This window comes from Manacus candei, unplaced genomic scaffold (genome assembly GCF_025592945.1).
Source record: "Manacus candei isolate 608988 ecotype Guabito, Panama unplaced genomic scaffold, ASM2559294v1 h1tg000014l, whole genome shotgun sequence".
In the NCBI taxonomy this organism is placed as follows: Eukaryota; Metazoa; Chordata; class Aves; order Passeriformes; family Pipridae; genus Manacus; species Manacus candei.
This window is the reverse complement of record NW_026138062.1, coordinates 16,014,846-16,031,397: the sequence shown is the minus strand read 5'-3', so window position 1 is coordinate 16,031,397 and position 16,552 is coordinate 16,014,846. Positions and strand designations below refer to the sequence as shown.

Sequence of the window (16,552 nt, the reverse complement as noted above, 5' to 3'; positions counted from 1 at the left end):
TTTAGATGCCTAAATCTGGGGTAGTCTCATAAGCACCTTTATAAATCAAAGAGGAAAACCATGCATTTCAAGAAGGTGATCTATTTGTATGCCTGTATTTGGATGAGATGACCCACCTGGTGGGAGGTGTCTTCTTTTCTCCAGTTTTTCTCTTCCTACCCAAGGGCCTGGAATAACTGATGCCCATTGATTACAGCAATCCTATGCTTTTAAATAATTCTCTTTTATGTTCTGAAGGCTTCTAAATTTTAATTATATAGACATGTTTTGCAGCTTACAGTATTAAATTGCTCCCTTATCCCTGACATCTAGGATATCTAAACCTTAGGTAACCAGGGCCTGTAGCTACGATTTTCTAAATACTTTCTCTCCTATGTTAACAAAGAACTATATTTAACTTCTTTTGTATGTCATCTGGGTGCTCAAAATTACTATAACAGGGATTTCAGAACAGGGATATTGGTTTTGTTCAGTGCACAGTTGAGTCTTGCAGTTATATTCTAAATTAAATTTCTGTCATAGTTATTGGAAATAAATGTTTGTGTGGCCAGTTCCTTCTAGGCATTCATCAGAGTTTAGAGATTCATCTTAACCAACTTATTTCTGTCTGAACTAGGAATTTTAGGGACTTTTGCAGTCAATAGAGAGAAACACACTTTTAAAGTGTGATTTATTTCACCTTTAGAATGAGATGAATCATGTCCTGGAAATACTGATTTTTCTATTCTAGTGATAAGGAAAAGCTTTTGATGTATAATTCTAATGTGGACATTTACATAGTAGATACCTATATACTCTATATTATGAAATGGATATTTATTCATTCATGCTGCTATTGCAAGTCTTCTTTCTTTTTCCTTTGAAATGGAACAAATGACCATTTTAAATTAACTGATGTCCTGGAAAATATACAGATGTAGAAACAAGAAAAAACCCAGAACCCCAACCCAAAGGTTGTCTTTTTCCACACTATGTCTACATGTGAGATTTCCCACTATGTGACTGAAATATGCCACCCAAATCTTTACAGAATTGCACTCAAAATCATTCATCTACAAAAAAGTATCTAGTATCATCTGGGATACTTCACAGCTTCCTCTTTGAACTTCTGTTATCCCTTCATAATTTCATCCGTGCCATACTTACCAGCCCAATGTGGATGACTCAGATAATTTTGGGCATCTCAGATGGTATTAGACACTTATGTGGGGGCGATTAAACTGAATGCTCATCCATTTAATTGAAATATCTCACCTTTGGAACAATATTTCTTCCTGGAGACCATCAGAGGTAGCCCTCTTCAGTGACTTTTGTTAGCTACATCAGAAACAGTTTAGTAAAGATACCAGACTTAACACGCCCACCTAGCCTTCCAAGTGAAGAAGACTGAACATGAACCTGGTTCACAGACCTAATTCTGAGGAGTACTAGACTTCTGCAAGGGAAGATTTATTATTATTAGTGTAAGTTTTATGCATTTTTAAGTATCATGTGATCATAGGAAATCTGGGAAAATATGGGGCTACGGAAGCTTAAGGTGCTTATACCTCAGCTTTGACTACTTTTGTAATCCTTAGAGGGTGATGGATTTGGTAGCTCTACAGATTCCCCAAGGTGAAGCTGTGGATAGCCAGTGATTTGAGGTTGTATTGTTCCCTGCCACTACAATTCTTACCTGTGCTAGTATTTTTCCTTATGGTTTAATTTTCAACAGCTGAAGTCCTACACATGGAAATCAAACTTTTGCCGATTTAATGATTTTGAGCAGTCTCTCTGTGTCCATAAGCATACATCCCCAATGTACTATGAAGCAGAAATATAAGGGAATTTGGAATGAAATGCAAGGTTATATCAACCTGAGCAGCTTTACACTAGATTTAGAATAATGCTGAAGAATATTACAAGATTATTCATGTAATCTAATATTGCTACTGATAAAAGTTACAAAAGTTTTTTAAAGTCTTTTCAGAAATGCCTTCTCTACTTATTCCTCATGAAATACCTAGGGCAAAGTCACAGATAATAGGTCACATTTTGTTTTGCCCGGCTCACTGTGAGTACAGTAATAAGGAAGTCTTCCAAGATGTGAATTCTGTTGTGGAAAAACTGTATTACATTTATAATCACAATGCATGGTATTTCTAGTGTTTGCTCATGGACATCAAGGTCTGAGCCATTAAAACTTGCATAACTTCAAATTCATTTGTGGGTTATTTTTATTGAAGTAATTTAAAAGTGTTTAAGTCATTGGCAAATATATTTAGGGGAATTTATTTGGGCCTTCTAAATATATAAAAGTTATCTGGATAATATATAGAGCTTTCTAGATATATTTTAACATATGTAGATTTAAAATAATGGTCAACTGATGGCAATTTTCTGTAGAAGAGAATGTTACTCAAGGAAAAGATCCTTTGTCTATGCCAAAATCATTCCCTTACATCAATGAATGTTAGCCTAATGGAGTAAAATTATGAGACAGGCAACTCCCTGAAAGCATCCTAAAATTGCCGTAATAATTTGACCAGTTTCATATGAATAAAAGACTGTTCTATATGTAAAAGGATTTTTTAAAATTTACTTTTGGTTATAAACAATATTAGTATTTTGATTGCAAGAACATGTATAAAAATACATATTGAACAGTTGTAATTAAAGCCAAAGCAACAACATTCTTACCTACAGATCTTTTTATTGTCTTATTTGTGACTGATTTCAATGCAAAACTTCTCAATAAAACTGGATCACATAATGTCAATAATAAAGTGCTAGCTAGTAAATGACATTTTTCTATGTAGATATTTTCTAATGGGGATTATATTTCTAGCATCCATCATTGTCAATAATGAAAAGTAAATGCAAAAAATAACTAAAAGGAAGGGTCCAAAACTGCAAAGTAACCAACAGTTCCAGAAGGAACAGAGCATCACAAGGTTAGTATTTATTTTGCAAGATGGATCTTTTAACACTACAATATTTGTAGAAACAGATCAAAAGCGTCACCTGAAAAAAATTACCTATTTTTCTTGATTATTTTTTCTATTGATTTCAACTTGAATTATATTCCATATTTATACAACCTCAAGCATTGTCTAGAGAATAATTTTTGAAGTTTAACTATCTAGCATTTTGAAAGGAATTAAATCAGAAATATTAATTAATTTGAAAAACAGAGACATGATGTTCTATGGTATTTTTCTTGATTTTTTTTAGTTAAATAACTAATTAAAGCCCTGCAAAAATGTAATTTTTTCTATGATTTCTTTAGTAATTTTATTAATAAATATTAAAAGCACTGCCACCGTTATAAGAATTTCCTCTTCTGGGGAAGGCACTTATTTTGTCTTTTAGGTATTGCTTCTGTAAGCACTCCAAGAAGAAAATTTGGTCATGAATGAAAGAACTTTAAACTAAAGTTTCTGGGGGGCAGGGGGCAAAATCTCAATCTATCTCACTACTACCAGTTCAATGACAGAGGCAGAAAGAGAGACTTGGAGCCTAGAGAGGGATCTTGTAAGGTTTGAGAGGTGGGTCCATATGAACCTCACCAAGTTCAACAAGGCCAAGTGCAAGGTCCTGTATCTGGGCTGGGACAATCCCAAGCACAAATACAGGCTGGGTAGAGAATGGATTGAGAGTAGCAATGAGGAGAAAAATTTGTGGGTGTTATTGGATGAGAAGCTCAACATGAGCTGGCAACATGTGCTTGCAGCTCAAAAAGCCAGCTGTATCCTGGGTTGCATCAGAAGAGGGGCCAGCACGTCTAAGGAGTGATTATTCCCCTCTGCTCTCGTGAGACACCACCTAGAGTACTGTGTACAGCTCTGGGGCCAGCAGCATTAGAAGGACCTGGATCCATTCAAGTAAATCTAGAGGAGGGCCATGTAGATAACCAGAGGGCTGGAGCACTTCTGCTATGAAAACTGGCTAGAGAGTTGGAGTGTTCAGCCTGGAGATGTCTCAGAGATATGTTAAAGCAGCCCTCTAAGTGCCTCAATAAAACTGGAAAGGGGTGTTTTGCAAGGGCATGTAATGGCTTTGAAATGAAAGAGAGTAGGTTTAGATTAAATATTAGAAGAAATTCTTTACTGTGAGCTTGGTGAGGCACTGGAACATGTTGCCTAGAGAAGTTGTGGGTGCCCCATACCTGGAAGTGTTCAAGGCCAGGCTGGATGGGGCTTTGAGCAACATGTCCTAGTAAAAGGTTTCCCTGCCTATGACAGAGGGATTGGAACTAGATGATTTTAAGGTCCCTTCTGTGAGAGACTGGAGAAAATGATTACTGGTTCAAAATGACTAAAGTTGGGGGTGGGGGGAGCAGGACAAGTTCAGCCAAGGTGGGCCAGTGCACTACTCCACACCCCACCACCTGGAGCCTCTAGTCCAGCCCCAGAATGGCTATTAGCCACTGGTACACCAAAAGCCCCACCTGGGGGGAAGGACTTTCTAATAAAGCTGGTTGATGCTCTTGAATAAAAAAGTTGGAAATATAGAGAAAAAGCTAACATTTGAGACCATACTTAGACTATTAAACTATAAAATTTAAAAGCAGCATTTTGAGGAATTCAGTTATTGATTTCACTGAAACTAATATTTGTTGCAGTTCTGATTCCACTCTGATTTTCATACTTTTAAATCAATTTTCAAGTATGATTTCAAAATTATGTGAGAGAAAAGAAACCATGCTAGATCACTAACAATGAGGTTATCTGTTTTTTGAAAAGACAACAGCTTTTCCTGTAAATGTAATATTGTTTAGCACAATTCAGTGTATCAGAAGTCATTTTAAGTCTCATAAATAAAAAACAGGTCTTAATGAATCACAGAAACCAAGACTACAGTTATAGACTACTTCAATTTAAATGCATTCCCTGTGAAAATAAAGGTAAAACATAATGGTAAGAAAAAAAATTAATAAAAAATTATCCACTAGAAGAGACTCTAGAAGAGTCTCTTCTAGAAGAGACTCCAGAAGAGTCTCTTCTAGAAGAGACTCCAGAGCATATTGATGTAGTTGCATAAAAAGAATATGAAAGCCAAATTTGGCTCTTATTGTGGCTAGATTTTACATAACCTAAATAAAACAAATAAAAATTTTATTCTTTCAGCATTAGAGAAGTGGAATAGTCTGAAAAATTTCACATGAGAATCATGTTCCATTTTGGCAAAATAAAGACAAATGGAAAAAATGTAAAAGGAAATCGAGAATCAAAAATAAAATAGAAGACAAATTGAGGATAAGAATGAACAAGGCACAGAAAACAAATCTGCCACAGAATACAATCAATAGAAATAATCCAATTTTGAAGATCAATATATAGGTAGAACAATCATATTTCTATTGTGTATGGACATAATGTAATCAAAAGAAAGTTCTGGGAATAGAATTAAAATTCAGTTTCTAAGTTCCTTAGGTATCTGTGTAGAACCAAATGCCAATGTCTATACTTAATATTACAATTATAATGCTAGAATCTTTTTCATTTGGTCTTAGAAGTTTGTGTTTATGTGAAGCAAAATCTTTAGAGAGGTAACATCTTTTATTCAACAGCTTCTCGTGGTTGGAGAAAAACGGACATGCTTGCCTGTGGAAGACTAATTGCAATTCAAAAACCAAGTGGCTGTAGAAAACCAATGTGAAGATTTTTTGGTTGATTTCAAATTAGTACAGAGAGGTATTTAAAAGATTTAATACAGTATAGTTAGGCTTCAGAACTGAGGTTCAGTTTGCAGCAGTAACGATCTCCATGCATGTTGATGCTGTTAGGCAGAAAGACATATCTTCAAATAAAATGTCCCAAGCTGGAAGCTGTATGTAATTTTTCATCTCAAGTGGCTTCAAAGGTTTCCATTGGAAAACTGGTTTTAGTGCAACCAGAATTACTTCTCAAAATTGCTAGTGACAGAGGATTGTGAGGTTTCTGCTTTTGGACCATGAAATGTTTCCTAAGGGATCAGCAGGGCTTTAAAGAAGTATACTTGCTAGAATTGTTCCCAGAAACTGTACCTCCCTGAATAGCAGAATTTCATATTCCATTAGTGGCCTTAGGTTCTAACTGATTCAGCTGAGCAGACGGAAAGCATCAGCGTTAAATCCACTCACAAAGCAAAAGCTCAAAGTATCATTACTGGCAGAAATTATCAACTCTAAAGGGAAGTACAGATGGCACTAGTATATTTACCATATGAACTTTATTAGATCAAATGGTATATTTTTCCTTATTTCACTTGCATTTATTCTGAATTGCCTACTTGGAGTTATTCTCAGTTATTCTCAGTCATAAGTGGAAAGTCATAAATTGCCAGCTCTAGTTAGGCAAAATTTGCGAGCATTAGAAAGAACTAAAATGTAGGACTTTTCTCCCTCTTGAAATATTAGAGGAGGTTCTATAGACTGTTCTGGTCAGGGTTCATCTGATACATGATGCACTGAAAGAACAATATCAATTTTCCAGCTTGTCATGAGCTTCTAACATGCAGTAGAATGCATTAAAAAAAGAGAGTAGAGCCCACATGCTTAAACTGAATATAAGACTAAGAAAGAATTAGGAAACTGTTCTTTTGACTCCAATATTTGCAACAAAGCCCCAGTGCAGCCACAGGATTGCTTTATGTATTATTTGATTAAACACACAGTCTTCCCATTCAATAGATTAATTTATAAGACGTGTTAAAACTGGCAAGGAGGTACAATCTGAAGATACAAAACAAGTTTACTTTTAGTTTTGTTTTTATTCCTACTGTAGAGTGACAGCTCAGCCATTATGAATATCCAGACCATTTGACCTCTTCCCTTCAGTAAGAATCAAATTGCCCATTTAAATGAGAAGGCCACAACCCACTTGAGGGTTGTGGACAGAAAAAAATTATATTACTATCAACTTTTCTTTTTCAAAAACCACAGTTTCAAATTTATTAAATGTACTTCAATGTTTCTGCAGTTCTCTCGCAGCCACAAAAACTGTTTTCATGTTCCTTTCTGCTTCTTGTATAGAGCTTTACCTTGGTAATCCAGTTCTCCAGGACACATTCATGAGAACTTGAGCTTACTACTCCACATTCACATATTTACGCCTACACACTCTGGTTTTTTTTTTTCTTGTCCACTGACTGTGAACAGTTTTTACGATTTTATAGGACATAAATACTTAATCTTTCTCACTTTCAGACTTCAAGTTTCTGATCAACAGAGTATTCACTGTGTAAATCCTTGTTCTTGTGAAATTATCATTCTCTTTGTCTCATAGAAAAATAATCATTTCACAGTCAGTAAAATCCTAAGCAGTGCTGACAAAGTCATGGTTGTTTGATGACTACAACACAGGCGCCAGCTCTTCCAATATTTAAGGATGCCATCTGCAGAAAAACAGATAGAAATTAACTGAACAGGAACAAGCCATGCAATAATTGCCAAAGTGCTGTGTCAACATTATTCTAAAATGCTCAAAACCACTAAAAATAAATACAAACCACGCTACTCTAGTATTGTAGTTTTAAAATTACTTACTCCTACCTGATATCTTTCATCTGACAAGTGTGAGAACAGAAGAAAGAGGAATTAATTTTAGAGCTGTCATTAATTTTGTGAACTGTTGATATGCAAGGGATTTCTATGTGTATGTCTACATTTAAGCTTCTCAACAGAAGCTTCCTTTTACAACTTCAAAAAAAAAAAAGTATTCTTGAGTATAATATATCACACCTATTTTAAATGCTTATTTAGGATAAGATCATGCTTTCAAAGCATGCACTTTTCTTCATTAACTTTAAAGAGAACTTAGGATGACTAATTCAGATGTAAACATCTACAATGGTGGAAAAAATTACTTTTTCAGCAAGTCTGCAGCAGGACTAATAACAAAAAGTGTTGAAATAATTTTTTGTTTCTTTTAAAGTCTATGCAATGAATTAAAATCTTTCCAGCAAACTGTGGCATAAAGTATATTCCTTCTACAACCAAATCACTTGCCCCCAGCTTCTTGCATATATTACTATTTCTATTATATCTATTAATTCTTTTATGGTTCAAAATTAAAGACATACATATGGTTCAGCATTTCAAAATATCTGTCAAACAGAAGAAAATAGAATAGAAGAATGAAATGATATTAGAAGAATGAAATTCTCCTAATTTCATTAGAAGAATGAAATTCATATTTTCATATGAAGGATCTTCAGGACATACTGGTTACCAATTAAAATTCTAGAACCGTTTTGATATTCTTTATGATATTACTTCTGCATGAAGAAAGATGAAAAAATTAATTTAATATGGAAATTGATCAGAACAAGAATTTTGTCTGAAAGGTATCAACATAATAGTATATAATATATAATATTTATATAGCGTAATATAAAAAATAGACTTTATGATTACCTGTGTCCACTCATTAGTTTGAGGGTCATATGCTTCCATAGTGTTCAGGTATGTTTGACCATCATAGCCACCTACTGCATATAATTTGTCACCAAGGAGACAGACACCAACAGCATCTCGAGGCATACTTAGTGGAGCTACCATTGTCCATGTATCAGTTTTTGGATCATATCTGAGAAAAGAGAAAGGAAACTGGATGTGCAAGGAGAAGATAAGTGTCAATATATGGTGATTTTTACTTGAATATAGACCTTTTTTTCCTGGGGAAAAAACCATCTTTTAGCATCCTATTCAAAAATACTCTTTCTAACAGCAAAGAAATGATACAGATTTATTGTGTTCCCAAATGTTGATTAGAAACTTTTGCTCAGCTAATCTTCTAGAATAAACTAAGGTATTTGTAGGATAATGTGTCATAAAGAGATTTGAGAAAGATATATGATCAATATCTGGATGTATGCATATATTTATGTATACATTTTAAGTAGGATATTTCTTGTATCATATTAAAAACATTATTTCTAAAATTAAATTTTACTATATTTTAATTTCTGAAATTATACTATACAATGTTCACAGCCAGAAAACCTTCCCAGGTATTCAGGGAATATGCTTAACTGCATAGGACTTACATTTTCCTCCCACTATTTGCTCAAGTAAGGAAAGTAATACTGTTTTTAAGGCACAATCACCACTGAATTTTTAAAACAGAGGGAAAAATTCCTTTAAAAATTAAACATTGAACCTAGGTATTAATTTAGATACTCATTAACAATGTAAAATTATTTCATTTCAGAAGGCATTCCATTGTATCTGTTTTGGACATCCATAAAGCAGCAATAAAATATCTTTTGAGAGTTTGTTACTATGGATGTCTGGAGTATTAGGTTAAACTAGATACCTCATTTTTAGATGTCAAATATTATTAAAATAGAATACCGTATCATAGTATGATAGAATTAATTTAATCTGTCATTAACTATCTCTACCACCTGGTAGAATCACTTGATTATCAGCGGAGAAAATACAAATCCTTTGCCCGACTTTATTAAGTTGCTTAAAAGTGTAAGGTAGGTCACACTTTGAGCATGGTGATTTCTCTAAAATAATAATGAAGTAACTCCTCTATAATGGCTAACATTTTCTTTATTTACAGGCCTCTACCTACTATATTGTTACATAAAATTAGGTATCGAGCCACTTCCTCCTTCAACTCTATGAGACAATATTAGCTGTAAGTTAGCTTTTTGGGGGGAGAGGTAAGTTCTTTCGATATATTTTCCTATAGTCTAAACTTTATTAACTAGGAGTTAAGATTATTAACTGTAAATACAGTTAATTATTAGCTGTAAATACATAAGTTTTAGAAAAAAAAGGAAAATTCTAGCACCTGTTACTATTTCAGTCTGTGACATTTGCATTAAGCAACTAGTAGGGATACTATTTGAAGTCCCACATATTTGAACAATGAAAAATTTTATGTTTTGTTTTTTTTTAGTACAAGCAAAGTATTGCAACAGCAATGTTACAGTGCTTTGCTTGTAACAGCCCTTTGGTTCATAAATACAACCTCTAAATTGGACAATAAAAGAATTATCTGTAACCCTGATCATATTGTATGTTTTTATTTTCATTTCTAATTTTCTTACTTTTACTAATTTTATTATTCAAAATTTTTCATTTTTCTAGCCTTACTTAAGAAGTTTGAAGTTAAATATCTAGATATATTATAAATGTCTTTCATAACTTCAGAGGAAAATACTTTCAAACATTACTTGAATATGTAACAAGCAAAAGAAAAAGAAAATTTGAATGGATTTTTTTCAAAGACTCTGAGCTTTTCAACAACAGCATCCTATGCCTCTAGCTGAAACTATTTCCCATTCAGTGAAAGTCACCAGTGGAAATGTGGAAAGAAATCAATTTTGAAATCAAGGTGAGATGAAGGGGAAAAACTATAGATGAAATGTTTATGTTTTTAGCATCCATCAAGTTTTGAGTAACATTTGAAAAAGGAAGCTACTTTATGAAATATGCCAAAATATGTCAAAAATTGTATAATTCTTAAAAAGGAATTAGTTGTTTTACCTTTAAAAAGGAATAGAACATTTACCAGCTTGTGAAGAGGAGAAAAACATAACTCTTATTTTATATCAGAATGCTTGAATCCATAGGAAATCCTTTAAAATTGTGTTGTCCATAGAAGAGATTAATCTGGAAGTCCTAATTACTATTGAGCAGAATTTTAGCAATAGCATTTAAAAACCATATATCTGTTGTCACTATATTTGCATAATCTCAAAGATAAATTTTAAAGTATTATGTCTGGCTTGACAGTCTTCCAGGAGCAAATTGTGTTTGAATAATGCACATCCTATCAGCCTGTATCAGAATGACAGAATGACTGAAGAAGAAACTTAGTTAAAAAACATGTCTTAGATATTCACAGAAAGTAAAACTTTCAGAAAGATATAAAAAAAAACCTTACTGTAATCACTAATCTTTGTTTTCCTAAGTTATTGAGAAGTTTTTATTTTTTTGAAAATTATGTATAATTTTTGAATGAAAAACCAGACACACAAAATAACATCCCAGCCATCTTATAAACTAATCAACCACTGGAAGGGCCAGGAGAGTTTTTTCCCATTTTAGTGGAGTACACCAGTTAATTCACATCCACTCTACATAAGCCAATAATCTTATGAGTTGTTGGTCCCAACTTTTAGTCTCGAAGCTTACTATTCATGAAGTACATTATCCACATTTTTTTCTATCAGTGGAAAAATACCTAGACGAAGAACACAGTATAATGTCATTCCAATACCAGTACATAACACAGCATAAGGATATGTGGTTTAGCTCATTGTTACAGTCTCCCCTGAGAAAGACAAATGTGATGGGATGGTTCATCTTCAATACCAGAAGGGTTTTATTCTCAGAGAAAGAAAAATGAAAGAAGAACTCCAATAAGCAGAGTAGTTGAAAAGATCTCATACTATTGTCACTAGTAGTCTTAATATAAATTTATTTCACTGAAAATGCTCATTATTGTTCCTTATAAATGAAAGTCCACAAAGACAGTCCATAGAGTACAGGCATCATGGGATTTCTCTTATTAACTGTCCATCTGCTGGAAGTGGAAAGTAAAGTATTTGGCAGCCTATGATCTTTTCTTACATATACAGTAGAGATGGCAACGTGTCTAAGATTCATCAAAATCATATGGATAACATAAGGAGTACGTTTTAACTTATAATTTTTTGGTTAAATATTGAATGCCAATCCAGATTCAGCAGAAGCAATAAGTGACATTGAACTAAAGTTTAACTCCTTCGGAAAATAAATAAATAGATAAATCTCTCCCAGTACCAGTCTTACTTGTGCATTAAGATAAACCATCCACTCAAACATATCTACTTTAACTTTTGTAACCTGTACATATTTGGAGAGTGTGTTTTCCTTATTCTATTTTATAACATACAGAAACAGAAAAAACCTTCATGAAACATTTGAAGAATACCTTTAAATGGAATGCCATAATCACTTCCACTGTGTTATAGTGCCCTACTAGATATTCTTGACTTTGTAGAATATCTACTTGCAAAACTCAGAGTACTGTAAATACAGTGTATAAGGCCTATATCAACACATTAGAAAGTGGCAATGTTGCTAAAGGAAACAATATATTGTACTATGAATATCCATCACTTAAGCAATTGTTTATTTCTTCTTTGCTTAGCTATGTTTTTAGATTTAAAAAATATTTCTAAACACAATTTAAACAAAAATTCTAAACAAAATTATTTCAAGGAAAAAATTTGATCTCTACAAAGTTTAGTTTATAATTCTGCAATGTGTAATATAGTGCCTTAAAAGAACAGATTACTTAAATGCTATGTGAAAAGAGTGGACTTTCGTGTTCATGATAATATATAATAGTACTGTGAATAAAAAGGAAGGACAATAAATTTCAAAGAAATTATCTTTTACAGACCCTTACAGAATTTTTCAAGAAAGTCTGTTTAACTTTACCATCACAAATATAAGAAAATTATGCTACCAGACATTATTTTCTATTTAAAAAAATGCATGTATAATTGAATACCTTTCTACATAGTCAAGCAGTCGAGAACAATGGTTAGAAGCAGGAGCGTCATGGCCTCCCACAGCATAAAGAAACCCATCACATGTAGCCACTCCTACACCTCCTCTTCTCTTACACATAGGAGCACACATGTTCCATTTATTTGTGTGAGGATCATAATATTCCATTGAACTCAAACACGAGCTTCCATCCCGGCCTCCAACTGAATATAACCTAAGAAAGTCCACACAAATAAGAATGTTAATAAAACAAGTGCTCAGAACTGCAGAAATAAAAACAAGGAGTATGTGTTTTTTTTATCTGACATCAGCCAACAGAAAAAAGAAAAAATATATTTTTAAATAATTTGATTTTTATATAGTGAGCAAATAGATGTTTTTGATATTATTAAAAAACTCACATGCTACTTAGTTCTTTGCCCACCTGAATAGAAAGGAAGATATTTCTTTCTGTAATGGATATTTTCATTCTTCCATTACTGCATACACAGTCAAGGGTGCCACAAGTGACATGCAGATATATCTCTATAGATTTATAAATCATGTAAGCAGGGTTGCTGCCTAAGCTTATCATCTGTGAGATGAAAGTGGAAGTGCTAATTTACAATTGGTAATCCAGACAACATAAAAAATATGCTATCCATTTATTATAGTTTCTCTGTGTTTTTATTGTGCATCAAACTAGTAGGAAACACCCTGTCAACTGCTGTTCTGTATTTTAAAATTTATCTTATATAGTACTACAATACTGAATACGTTCAATGTTAGAATCAGAACAATTAGAAGAACAAGCTTCTACTCTGCCTTTCTTGACAAAAGAAAAAAAAAAGAGGCACTCGGTATGCTAAAATACAAATGATATGGAAAATTGTAGTCAGTCTTCAAACTGATATTTGACAAATTCCACAAAAGAATCTATCAAGCTCATGGTCAGAATGAATTTACACATACAATATAGTAGATATCAAATATGAAATGTGTTGCAGATAGGAGTATGACATTTTGTTTTAGACATGGATTTTTAAAAGAGAGCTAACTCAGTTTCAAGAATCTTGCTTATATTGAAGAAAAGTCTTGCCCACACTAACAGTATCTACCTGCAAGTAAGAAAATTATAACCCCCCAGGCACTGTATATTTTCTTCATCAGAATATATTGTGAGGATAAGTTGGAAAGTCATGGAAAACTTCTGAAAAGTATTTTAAACTTGAAATTACAAAAATGTGGTCTAACAAAAAATATGTTGTGTTTGTAACTATCTTCAGGCAAGAAACTTGTTACAGTCTACTTTTTATAACGGTTCCCAGGAGGAAACAGTTCTGATTGTTCTTTCCCACTAATACTGTACTGCATTCATTTCTTATATGAATACTGTTGTACGTTTTTGCCTTTCCTACAGTGCCTGGAGATTAACTAATAAAAACACACGCTATTTTAAAGTCCAGCCACTAAGCAATTTAGGTTGTGAAAGCTGTCTGTGTGCAGCAATTACTCATTTGGAAGCTTTTACTGTCCTAAGCACTCCATGAATTCAGAGCTATTTAAATGTGCATTTACCATTACATTTCATTGGTATGGATGCTGATAAATAAGGAAGTACCATACTATTATAAATATGTCACTGAAGCATGAGAACATGTCAGTTCTTTCTGATAGACATACTTGTGCTCTGGCTGAAGTACGCAGGAGAATCCATACTCCTCTATGAGAGATACTAAAGCAAGCACATTTTTTTTAGTACATTTTTTTTTTGCAACTATTTCTTTGGATCTAGTCCTAATACATTTAACTTTCTTTACAATTACTGGATATCTACAGATGAAATCATTATTAAGAAACCCATATGTAGGTGTTAACCTGTGGGTGTCTACAGTGTCTAAATTGCTGTTGTGCTCAGAGCAGCTGAGCCTAAAGAACAATTTTGTTCACCAACCACAACCATATTTTTGCCCTTCAGCTGAAAATAAGAAACACAGAGCAGCACTAAAAAAAAATTTAAATATGTGATCAAAAACATTTACATTCATATAAACGTAAATATAAGCATTTATGTGTATGTGTCTGCAAGGATGTTATCTTTATCTTCAAAGATCTGACTCGGTTCAGCGACCCACAGTGATAAAATTTTATTTGTGACATATAAGGTATGGTGACATTCCCTGTGAGCTGAGAGGTATGGTAAATAGCACAAAGGAGAAACCTGCATGACTGCTGGAGATCAAGTAGGCTACCCTGAAGCAATTTAAATGGCAGTACACAATTACATGTAGATAGGTGAATTGATACCTAAAAATATAAACAAACCATGGTTAACAAACCCGAGATTTTCAAATAGATTTCTAAGTAAATATTTGGACACCTAAACAACTGTACATAATTTTTAAAAATGTAAAGCAGCAACACTTCTGCAGGCTTCAGTGCAAATAATCTTGTGTTTCCCCAGTCTAAATACCCGCCACTTTACTTATTTCTTCTGGCAAGAAAAGTTCTCATTTATTCCATTGTCTTTCAATTGAAATAAATCTATAAGCTGATATTTCCATGCTGATTGTGAAGTACACTTTCTCATTCCTCTATTGCTAATAAAATATGGCTGAAAGCATTCCAGAGTTGCTGGTAAAAAGATAGCAAATGTTGTTCTCAAGTAGCTGATAAAAGTTTCAGTCAGTGACTGGGACCACTAGTGGTGGTCTTTTCTAGAAAAGACTAGCTTTTCTTAAAATGCTCTATGCTATTCAGAACAAAATTAATTTCCAAACCAGGTTTTAGAATTGTCACTTTAGAGTTTGACTGTTTCTATCTCAGCAAGGAATAGTTTATAAAAATAAAAACAATTTTTTATGTCACAAAGGAATTAGTTGAATTGCTTTTCATTGTGTATCCCATCAAAACTGTTGAAATTATAAAAATAATAATAATAATAATGATATATCACTGTTTAGAGAGGAAGATGAACACAGAAAAGAAAGCATTCAGTACTGAGCAATTTATTTCCACAGTAAAAGTTCTGCCTGTGAAGATGTTATGGATTTCTATTTCCAAGTGTTCTACATTTCAGCTGATTCAGACACTGTGCATAGATATAAAATTGGACCAAGCTCAGCCTCCTCTGAGCTGGAAATTTGTCTTTTCAGGGTTTTGTCACTTCTTGTACTAAGATGGAAAGAGATTCATGAACATTTGTATATATATAACTATATGTATAATTGGCTAGCAAAATGCAGTAGAGGTTTCAAAGCAGGAAACACTAGGAGAAATCATGACCAGCTGGATCAAAAGCATTTATCTCAGTTCAGCCATTACAAACCTTTGATAACTACTCAGAAGAGCCAATTTTAAATTCAGTTTGACAAGCCAGCCTCAAAAGACCAGACTGTCTTTGATGTGAGGTGGTATGGCTGAAAACAGTTGAATCATACCCTTGCTGCATTTCTTAATGAGGTTTTGCTTTTCAAAATTCTTTCACTGTGGATACCAAAGACCCTATCCAGCCTTTTGCTTAGGCCCTTTTGTACCCTTTTCTGGCCTTTCAGTGTCTCTGAAAGAGCAGCAGAGAATTACTGTGCCACAAAAGATATCTGCTTGTAGAAGTGAAGGCACTGTAATATTTTTCAGAAATGCTGGGCTACTGTATTGCTGAATCAGTCCATACCTGATCTATGAATCAGACTGTAGGAGAGGAAAGGTATCTATCCATGTTGCTTTGGTTAAGACAATGTAGTTCACTTGCAAAAGTTGAAAATATGACAATTTTCTAAATGGAAAGCATTAATGAAGTCTTATTTTTGTGCGTAAATTTGGAAGGGCATTTCATGTATTTGTAATGCAGTAGTGAAGTAAAAATATATAGAGTTGGACCAAAAAAAAAAGGGAATAAAATAAGTGCAATAAAATTAACTACTGACACGTTGGATGGGAGTCCCGAGCAACCCGATCTAGCAGCTGGTATTTCTGCCCATGGCAGGGCAGTTGGAACTAAATGATCTTTGAGGTCCTTCGAACCCAAGCCATTCTATGATGCTACGATATAAAATATTGAGAGGAAAACACTCTTTCCATGGATAGTATTGT

At 33.5% G+C, this 16,552-nt stretch overlaps 1 protein-coding gene across 3 annotated transcripts in view; it reads right to left on the bottom strand.

The window, feature by feature from the left end:
• Nucleotides 1-4,988: 4,988 nt before the first annotated feature.
• KLHL1 (kelch like family member 1) overlaps nt 4,989-16,552 on the bottom strand; it is a 205,344-nt gene continuing 193,780 nt past the window's right edge. For all 3 annotated transcript variants that reach the window (XM_051780455.1, XM_051780454.1, XM_051780456.1), the window contains 3 exons: nt 12,483-12,695; nt 8,378-8,549; nt 4,989-7,356 (listed from right to left, as the gene is read on the bottom strand). In XM_051780455.1, coding sequence (XP_051636415.1) covers nt 7,297-7,356; nt 8,378-8,549; nt 12,483-12,695 — 445 coding nt within the window. In that variant the 3' untranslated portion in view covers nt 4,989-7,296. The remainder of the gene's footprint in view (nt 7,357-8,377; nt 8,550-12,482; nt 12,696-16,552) is intronic.